At 50.4% G+C, this 10,596-nt stretch overlaps 1 protein-coding gene across 3 annotated transcripts in view; it reads right to left on the bottom strand.

Annotated features, from left to right (window-relative positions):
• ACLY (ATP citrate lyase) overlaps nt 1–9,680 on the bottom strand; it is a 28,576-nt gene extending 18,896 nt beyond the window's left edge. For 2 of the 3 annotated variants that reach the window (XM_084301049.1, XM_084301047.1), the window contains exons 1-3: nt 7,419–7,456; nt 2,582–2,751; nt 838–960 (exon numbers count right to left, since the gene is read on the bottom strand). In XM_084301049.1, the coding sequence (XP_084157175.1) occupies nt 838–960; nt 2,582–2,740 (282 nt within the window). In that variant the 5' untranslated portion in view covers nt 2,741–2,751; nt 7,419–7,456. Of the gene's footprint in view, nt 1–837; nt 961–2,581; nt 2,752–7,418; nt 7,457–9,644 lie in introns of those variants that run through there. The other variant, XM_084301048.1, reaches the window with a different exon arrangement.
• Nucleotides 9,681–10,596: the final 916 nt, after the last annotated feature.

Genomic DNA, 10,596 nt, shown 5'->3' on the forward strand with positions numbered 1-10,596 from the left:
GTACCCCTGCTCCTGGGGGCACCACTAAGCAGCCACCATCATTGGCCACAATTCCTTGGCACAGCCTCTCCTTTAGACACGTTTGTTGCATTGTGCTAAAAAGCTGTTTCGACATCCATCATTTTTCCAGTGGGCAGGCGCACACGATGCAGTTGCCTGCCGTTTCGTAACGGCCTTCAGGCAAGACTCATGGGCTCAGCTCGATGCTGGAGCCAGCAGCAAATCAATCACAGCAGGGCCAAGGCACCAGCTTCATCGAGGCAGCTCTCAGCTCCTGGAACACAGCAGCTGGGATGGCAGGCATTTCTTTATCATTAGCATTGCAGGAGCATTCCCAGAAGAATAAATATTACCAGACAGCACCAACCTAAAATAACAACTTGAAGCAACACTCGCTCATCAGCCAAAACACTGGCTGGCTACAATCAGAGGACAATTTTATGACAGCTTTTATACTTGTCTTGTTAAATCCGCCTTGGGTATTAAAGCGAGGCAGCCATGCCAGCTAGACACAGCATTTGAGCTATCAACTGATGATTCCCTAGTGGAAGAAATCTTCAAAATTGTCCTAATTCCTGCTGAGCTCCTGCTACATGGGTCCTGCACAGCAGATGGTAACAGGGGGCACTGAGTTAACGCAGTGTGTCACGTAACAGCACTCTTTTACCAAGAGGATGTTCACATGGGCAAGTTTCTTACTTGCTTTGGCATCAGAATAACTTGTCTTTTAACCACCATAAGCAGGAGAAATACCTGCACACCAGCTTCTATCATGCAAGCATTCAGAAAAGACAGACCAAAAAAGTCTTAAGTTTTTCTTGCCGAGGTGGCACTCACCGTGGTTTCTTGGCCCAAACGCTGCTTGAGCCAAACCTTCACCTGATCCAGGGTGAGGTTAATTCCAACCAGTCCGAGCTTCCCACGTCGCTTGATTAACTGATCTGGCTTCACCACTAAACGCTACAGCATGCAAGAGGGATTAAAAGAAAGAATAATTAGAAAGTGGTTTCATTTGAGAGATTCTCTGCAGGTGGTGAAGTGAAAGTTTCAGTAAATTCTATGCAGCAGGCATTGCTGCAGAGTTCCTGCAGTCTCTTGGCTGGTGCTTAATGTGCTACAGTTGTTAAGCAAATGCATCTCCTGGTACAACAAGCCTGAAAATATTTTTCTCCCCTTCTCCCAACTCTGTACTTTGAGAAGAGCTGCCTCATTTCTCCTCAGAGCTCTCTGCTGCACATCAGCAGAGACTGAGGCTGCAGTTTGTTCTGTTGTTGGTGTTTTCTGTGAACTTAAAGCACTTTCAATGCAACTATTAGCATGGTGTTTAGCTACTCCCTTCCTGTAAAAATGCATGCTGAGTATTGTTTGGTATCCCATCAGTTTTCCAATCAGTCTTTATTAGATGCATCACAAAATTAACGTTTCTCTACGAGCAGAGGCTCATGAGGAAAAACCAAGCGAGCCGTGGGATGCCAACCACAAGCACAGTCAGCTGCTACAAAGAAAGCTCCTGCTGTCAACGTGTACTTACACACGAGACCAGCTAGGGCCAGAGTCACGCACATTTGAGTCAACTGACAGTGCCTCTGTATAAAATACCTACAGAAGGCTGTTCCTAGGTAACACACTCATCTCTAGCTTGCAATTATTATTATTATTTTGGCTATGAAGTGAGAGCCATTTTCCTGCAGAGTTAAGGCACCCTGGAACTTCAGCAACCCACAGCACAGAGAGTAACGTATTGCAGTACAGATAGCAATCTTTCTGCCGGACTGCACAGTGCTTTCTAGTGTTACAAGAGTCTGCCTTAAAGGATAAATATGATCCTTGATCCCCTTGGGTCTCTGCAAGTCTCTGATGGATTGCTGATATTTTTCAGAACTTGCTCATGCAGCTGAGTGCAGGGCATTTAATTACCCTGCGTAGGGCCTCTATCAGTCACTGAGTAAAGGGCTATGAAACATTCATCCTCTACTAACCGATAACTTAATTATATTAACTGTGGGAGAGGAGCCAGTTTGGACAGCAAATACAAGGAGCTCTGGATATGTTTTACCTACAGAAAGTACAATGTTACGAAACAAAGAACATAAAAGGTCTTGCACAGGAAAACAAAAAATGAAGCTTTACCTGGCATTTTGCTTGGACACAGGAAATTTAGACAAATTCCTAACTGAAAGTGAAAGTTAGACAAGGAAAAAGCACTCCATGATTTCAGAAAGTAAGGATTCAAACCCTGCCAAGCAGGGACAGATGTCCCAAGAGACTCTCCCTTTCAATTAGCCTGGTTTACCTTCTGTGTGGTCATCAGCAGATTGTCACTTGCAGGTCTCTCTGCTCATGCATTTCACTAACTCCTTAAGCTAATTTTATAATCAGACTCCCTTGAAGGTGCTGTGACAGCCTTGAAACCAGGCTTGTTTCTTCATCAGTGTTGCAAGTATTGCGGAGCAGCAGCAACGACTGGTCCTTCACAAAGGTCCTGAGCACACAGATGTGCTTGCAGCCCTGCCCAACCGCAAGCACCTCGTGTGGGCAGAGGTTTGTCCAGGGCTCAGGGACGGCAGGGCACAGTCCTTACCTCGCTCAGGAGCCAGGGATGGTCCTGGGTGAGTCGCGCCCAGTCGGTGTCCGGGGTGACTCGGGCATACTTGAAGCGGTTCTGGATGGCGGAGGACGTGCAGATGTACTTGTACAGGAACTCCTTCCCCGTCTGCTCCGAGATGGCTTTGGCTGACATGGTCACCTAGTCTGGAGTGAAAAACAGTCCATTAAAGTGGAAATCAGGAGAGCACGGTTCTCACAGGTAACTCTCAGCCACCTGGCTCAGTGAAAATACAACGCAAATAGGGCACAAAGCTATAAAACTGAAGCAAGAGCTACTCTGCTTGCTTAAAACCTCTCTCCCATTCAATTCATCTGTGCAACAACCATTTCTTCTACTTCGGTACCAGGGAGGGACAAGGCAACAGAACAGAAAGCCTCCCTCCCACTTCTTTTCTTCTGGCACACCACATTTCCAGGCTGAGCTTGACTGCAGGCAGATTAGCAATCCCCCATCCATTAGAAAAGGGGGAAAATAAAATGTTACCAGTATTAGCAAAACCCCAGAGCAGAACGTATTTACATCACTGTTTTATTTGCTTTGGGACCAGTTTTGAGAGCAGCTTTACACCCAAACAAAATAAGATGCTTAACATCACAAAGAAGATTTAAAGGCAAGACAGTCTTTTGTTGTTAAAAAATGAAAAAAAAAAAAAAAAAAAAAAAAAAGATAAAAATCCCTAATCAAGCTTCTTTTCTGAAGATGATTTTCTTCTTTTCCAAGGAGCACATTCTAAACTGAATTAAGTAAATGATTCCTGATCTCAAAGCTGTAATTTCTCCTTCTTAGATGCCAAGTCACATATGTCAAAGAGGTTTTTATTTTTAACTGCAGTAAGAATTATTTTAAAGAATACTTCATCCCAGGGAACCTGTCTGCATCCAGCTGACATCAGAGCTGAGACTTGTGACCACTCAGAGCCCGACAAGTGTTTTCCACTTTTTCCAAGGGGTCAGAGTGCTGACAGAAGAGCTTGAGCAGTGGCTCGTGCTGAATTCTGAGCAGCTGGAGAGCGTGTCAGGGTTCCCCAAGCACAACCAGCGGGGCAGGAAAGACAAAAGCACTCTCAGGGTGGTTTCTAGGAGAGCTGCAAAGCAGAAAGGCACAACCACAGAAAAGAAAAGCTTCTCAAATTCCATCCATCGGGAAAGGGAAATATTTGAACGAGTCAGTGAAGACTGGCTTTAATTGCCCATGCCAACACAAATGACCAATTAAAGGCCCACTGAGGAAAAGAGTTAAAAGATCCCATGGTTATTTCTTGTGCCATCCTCTGGGTAATCAACTGGGTTATTCATCCTATAAACAAGCACAGGATGTGCCTGGGAATAATTTGCCATCATTAAAAGTAAAGACCCTTTTCCCTCGGGTCAGAAGAGAGTCTTTCCTGTCCTCCCTCCCTTCCCCCAAAAAATAAAGAGAAAGGGATTTATTCTGCAGGGGAAGAAAAAAAATAGTAGGAGGCAGGTTGCATTCCCTCTATATGCCTCTGGCATGGAGTAGGATGGACAAAGTACCATTACAGAAAACTCTTAACTAGGCTTAAGAACTGACAATCAAATTTGCCGCTAGCATCTTTTCAAATGCAATTCAAGTTTTAAAATAGAAAAGGAGAAGCTATCGCAAGGGCAATGCTGGTTCAAAACCATCATTCCTGCTTTCAGAGAACTAAATTGTATAATTGCACCGCAGCTTTCAACTTAAACCCATTTCAAAAACAACATCAACCATTTCCTAAGCACCCTGACTTGCTCCAAATAACCAAAAGCCCCTTCTTGCCCCCATAAACACTTACACCTAATATTTAGCCAGCTAAAAACAACACTAGTGCTGAAGTCAACATCATAGCCTAAGGAGAGGGGACCTCTAACGAACAAGAGAAGGAGACCCAGCACTTTTTGTTTGTCTGGTCCCCCAAAGCGAGACGCATCCTCCAGCCCCGTGCTCAGTCCCGTGCAGCCCCGTTTAACGTAGTACCACGCCGAGGCTGCTGGGTTTCAGTTCTGCTCGCTGACTAACAGCCATTCCTAAAAATACGTCTGCTGCTCTCCCGAGATGTTGTGGGAGTAGAGTTGTCTGAGAAAAACATTGGCAGGCACCAAATTGTTAAGTCCCAGGGCTACGAGCAGCCCTTCTGCAGGAGGTTTAGAAGCAATCTAGAGCTTCCATCTCCAGCTACATTGAGATAACGGTGCTGTCTCAAAGGATTTATGCCCTGCTGCCAGGTAACTAACAACAGCAGCACGTGTTGGAAGGGGTCAGTGAAGTGGAAATGCTGGGTGCCAGTGCATTAAACACTTAAATACCTTAAACACAGCTCCTTAGGTGGGCTGCAATTGCAGCCATAAGCCAAGCATGGACACCAAAGCTGGACAGACATTCATCTCTTCTTGGTGTTTGACCACTGCAGCTTTCTTAAAGAACAAGGATTTTGAATGGAAGGGAGTAAAAAGCCTAACGAAAGTGTTACAACCAGAAGCAGAACACGTAACAGTCTCAAGAGGAAGCAGTCTGCAAGCCCCCCAGAAACATCCAGAGGGAGCTGGCTTGCAGGTATCTCCTGTGCTCAAGGAGCAGCAAGATGTTTGCTGTCCAGAATCCCATCCAAGTGCAGTTCTCTGCTCATCTTTGCCCTGCAGATGCCACAGAACTGCAGGAGCGTAAACTGTGTTGTGATGTGCACTAAAACTTACAAACGTCAGCAGGGTCGTTCCAACTGCCGAACCCTTAGCAGTAATGAAGCTGCAAGACGGAATGGTTTGACCTCTAAAAACCAACCAGAGTTTGCTGCATCGGACCAAGAAGGATCTCAAGCTCATTTCTAGAACTGGACTGCATCTGTCCTCTGCTAACAGCGGCTCACTTTCACTGTACCACTCTGAGACAGCTTTTTCTTCATTGAGAGGCACCGTGTAAGCATCAGACAAGCACTGCGAAGGAGAATATAATGGCTTCTCTGACCAAAGGCTTCCAGCTTTATGTGGTCGGCCACAGGTTAGCTGCAGAAAAAGGCATTTCAAAGCCATAAAAGCAGCTGTACATCGGGCTGGTGGTTGGCAGAGCTGTAAAACACACCTTATTCTGCAAACACGCAAACAAATCCAACTCCCTCAACCCCCTCTCTGCTACCTTACCTGCGCAGCTGCACACACATTACACTCAGTCATCCGTACCGCAGCACTCAGAACTTTCCATGACAATTTTCACTTTAAAGCAGGGCTATTTCTGGGAGCAAATCCTGCTCCCAAATTACCTGCAGCTATTTATTTTGCCTGGTAGGAAACTGGAATACCCTCGCTTTCAAAGCCCTTAGAAATACATCAGCTGCCTGCTCTACCTTTTGCCAGTCACAGGCCAAAAGTACCACATTTCTGCAGTAAAAGCAGATAAAGTGGTAAACATATTTCTTAACCTTAAAGGAAGAAGGAAAAAAAAAAGTTTTTTGCATTTCCCCAAGGCGACACGGAGTCCCTGAACAATACTGCAAGATCTCCAATACACATTTACAAATCAAAACAACCAAAAGCTGGTGCTGGCTAAGCCAATGACCAAGATGCAATTGTCTGCAAATGCAGGAAACTGGACCCAGTGACCTAGGACACCCCTCAGGTCTTATTAAAAGGCCTGCAAAAAAAGAAAAAAAAAGTCAGTTGCAACAACAGTGACATATATTGGATTGCTTAATCCTAAGGGACACCGAGTACACTGGATTCCCACGAAGCCCAGCACATTGCTGGGCTCCTTCATGCCATATTCTGCTGCTCCTCCAGTTTCTTTCCTTATTTCATTACCCCAGGATTGCGATTGCAAAAATGACGTGAAGAGAGAACACCTAGATTATTAGGATAGATGAAAAATGACAGAATCCTTATGCCATGCTAGCTGTCCCATGGCAAGAGACCAGCAGGAATGAGGCTGTCCTGCCCCCGATTCACTGAGACGTTTCCCAATGCATTAGCAAGTCCTTAATCACGCCCCTCTCTCAGTTTTTCCGCTGCTCCCACCCAGCCTTTCTCAGGAACAGGCAGCGTGAAACAATGCTCCAGTCTGCTGAACCGCTCGGTGAAAAGATCAGCAGAAAAAAATCCACGGGGCATCAGCAGTTCCTGGCTGCGTGTGCTCGTGCAGGTCCCTCATCAACCCCAGAGGCGTAATCGGAGCAGACTCCATGAACTGCTTGCATCTGTTCTGCAGACACGGAGCAGGAAAACTGACTGCAGGTCACCACAGAGCTGGGAACCCTCAGTTTCCCAGGAACGAGGCAGGTTTGGACTGTCACCTGTCCTGGCTGGCCTTATCTGCAGCCCTGCTGAGCACCTGCAGCGCTGACTGATGCTGATGGGAGTAACGGGTGCACCTCTGGACTAAAAAACAAACGGGGAAGATCCCTTTCTCCACACTAAATACAAACTACAGGGAAATGTTTTCCTCCACTGATCCACTCCCAAGACGTTGCTCTGTTCACGATTCATTCATTAAGGCTGAATTGCAATTTTCTTATGACTTTAGGCCTCAAATCTTGCAAATGCCACAGATGGAACAGTAGATTTGTGCTGGTAGCACAAAATGCCACTCGCAGTCTGCTTTTAGCACTTATCTTCTGCTGCACGGGATTTCAGAGGCAGATAAAGTGAATGATTTCTACCTGATAACGCCTCTCTGGGCTCACTGTGATGATTTGCTGCTCTTTTTACAGGTTCTGTAGGGCTGGCAGGATCAGTTCTACAGCCCGAGCCACCAAAACCATTCCTGCGTTTGAAGGACGCTGCCCTGAAGCAGAGGACAAGAGCTCTGCTGAACAGATGCCACGTACCTAGTCTTGGTTTGACAAGCAGATCACTGGTGAAAGAATAAGGTGTTGGTGGGAAGCGTCAGTGGTTTCCACGAATGATTTCTGTTCGTTTGCTGAGGCTCTAAAACAAACAGCTTCTCTGCAACAGAGACCTTTACAAAATCAGCCACGGCCAATGACGTAAGAATAAAAAAAAAAAAAAAAAAAAAGCTGGTGTTCAGCCTTCACTAGCAAACAAGACAAATGGATTAGATCGTGTTCGGGGCCTCAGGAGCACGTACTTCCCTAAAACATCACTTGTCAAATATGCAAAGCAAGTTTATCCCTCGGCAAAATTTCTCATGCGTCCTGATGAGAGAAGAGCTACTGTGTGATAATGGTATGGCCCAAAAAGCTAGATGATGTTGTGTTTGCCGTGACAACTAGTACGTAACGCCCCGATATACCAGGGGCTAACCGAAGGCAAAATACAGGAGAAACCAGAGAAAAAAAGAAAACGAGAAATTCATGACAACAGTATCAGGATAAGAACTCCTTGAATCCCAAAGAGACTGGATGATGTGCAGTCACCTCTGGAAAAGGGAGGGAAAAAAAAAAGGGATAAAGTTTTTTTCTTTAAACCCTTTGTGGTGCTGGAGGTGTAACTCAGCGAGCTTCACCAGTTCACATCCATGCAGAACGGGGCTCACGTGCACGGATTTACTTGGATCCAGATCCCATCATAGCCAAGCAACGCTTTTACTGGAAGAAAAGCGCCTTTACTGCTTCCAGTAAAGATCCCATGCCCTCTCTTCCTGAGAAATTTTAAACTGCACTGTAAAGCAACCTTCCCCCTTCATCCCAGGTCACTTATTAACACGGTTCAAGACCGGCCAGTATTTTCTGCCCATAGCAGCGTGAAAAGTTACGTCAGCTTCCACCTGGCAAGCGTGCCTGCTTTCATCAGAGGACGTGGAGGGGGCTCCAGGGAAGAGGCCCCACAGCAGCCAGCCAACTTCACAGCTCAAGCAATCGCGGCGCCGAGCGTTATGAAACGCCTGGCACCGTCCTGGTGTGATGCAAGCAGGTATCACTCGCCGGGGTGGTGAGCGTGGCGAATGTCCAGCTCCGGAGCAGGTTCCCTGCAGATGGGGAGCCTCAGAAAAAGGAAGTGCAGCCAGGGAGAAGGGCAATGAACCCAGCTAAGATTAGTGGAGAGCAGGAAACAGCCTCCAAACGCCCTGGCACGTGCCTGGTGCCAGAAGAGGGATATCTGGAATTTTGTGTCTAACAATCAACTTCTCCTGCAGCTCTGTGCGGAGTTCTCAGCAGTTTCATTCCTTCACTCTTCCCCGTGTCCCTTGGGGAACGGGCAGCAGCAGCAGCAGCACGCCTTCTGGGCTGTGTGGCTGGGCAGGATTCCCCACTGTGGCTGCCTTCACAGCGGGTCCTGCTTCCAGGGACATGCCAGGAGGAGGAAGGACAGACCTGCTAGGAGGAAGGCTGCCGGAAAATCTCCTGCATGGCCACGCAGAAGCCTCGTGTGGAAAACTCGAGGGGGTGCGAGGCAGAGCGTTAGATAGGAGAGCTGAGACTGATCCCAGCTGGGGAAATAAATCAGCTGCAGGGACAGGCACCGCGCTCGAAGCACAGCTTCCACTCCTCTGCTGCTCTGCCAGGCAGCAAACGCTGCTTAAGAGAGGGAATCCCGGAGCCAGTGCGAAAGGGGGAGAATTCCCCAAGCAGCCAATAATTAATAATAAAAATAATTCAAAATAAAAGATGTGGAGGGCGGCCATCTCACGGCCCCGGAGCTGTCAGCTGCGGGCACGGAGGGTGACAGGGACAGGCAGGCGGGAACAGAACTGAGCGGAAAAAACCCCAAACCCGGTGCCTCCTTCCCCTTGCCTCGAGCGGGTTTGGGGTCGAGGAGGGGCAGCGGGGCGGGGGCTGTCCCCGGGGTGCTCCCGGAGCCGGGCCGGGGGTCGCTGGCTGCGCTCCCCCCGCTCCACCCCGGGCTCACGGCCACGAGCATCCTCCCCCCACGGCGGCGGAGCTGCGAACCGGCCTCACCCTGCCCCGAGACCCCCCTCAGGAACCCCAGAGACCCCCCGAAACCCCCCGGGGACCCCCCCGGGACCCTCCCCGGTTCCCCCCGCTCCCCACTCCCTGCTCCCGCCGCCCTCCGAAGCCTCCCCCCGGGGGCTCCTGGCTCCGGGCACAGTCCCGGGGTCCTCACGGGGCCCAGCCCCGGGCCCTGCCACTCACCGCGGCCCCGCTCGGCCCCCGCTGCGCTGCTCCCGGCCCTGCCCCGGCCCCGCCGCCGCCGCCGCCTTTTGTTCGCTGCGGCTCGGCGCTGCCTCCCCGGCCCATCGGCCTACGGGCGCCGCCGCCTCCCATTGGCCGCCGCCGCCGCCACGTGTGCCTTGCCTGAGCGCTCCCCGCCCTCCCATTGGCTGACAGCGGTGGGGCGCGCCCGCGCGGCCTTGTGGGAGTCGTAGTTCCGCCCCCTCGCTGCCGCGCCTCCCCCCCCCCCCTTCCCCTCCCTCCCCTCCGTCTCCGGCCGTGAACCGACCCCCCCCACCTCCACCCCCCCCCCCCCCCCCATCCCGGGGCTGCGGGCAAACAGCGGCGGTGCCAGCTCGGAGCAAAGGGCCGCGGCCACGCCACCGTCACGCCGAGCGCCGCCCGCCAGCCACGGGCAGCCTGCCCCGCTGTCAGCCCCCTCCGAGCTCCCAGCGCTGCAGCAGCCCCGTGCCCGCTGCTTCTTCTTCCTCCTCATCCTCCTCCTCCTCCTCCTGCTGCTGCCGCCTCTCAGCTCCCGGGCCAAGCCGCCCACCCTTCCCCTCCCACGGCCCGGCCCGGCGTGCCTGCACCAAGCCGGATCCAGGCGTTCCCCGGAGCTGAGAAGCCTCCCCCGGGGGTGGTGTAAGGCAGGAGGTGGCTGCCGGTACCGGCGGTGGGGTGCAGAGCTCCGTGGTGCATAGCCACACAGCAGTCCTGCTCGGGAACCGAGCATCACCAGCGTACGTTGCCATCATGGTGCATGGTCCTGAAGGATACGGCTGGCAGGTGTTCTTTACCTGAGCAGGGCAGCGAAACATCTCCCACGTGCAATGACAGGAGAAAGGGACACTTGTGGAAGTGCAGGATGAGGCCATCCCCCCTCCCTGTTCATGACAACCCCGCTTGTTTGGTAACAAGCCTCTAACGGCACTCA

The sequence above is a fragment of the Netta rufina genome (assembly GCF_964035555.1).
Source record: "Netta rufina genome assembly, chromosome: 24".
Lineage (NCBI taxonomy): Eukaryota > Metazoa > Chordata > Aves > Anseriformes > Anatidae > Netta > Netta rufina.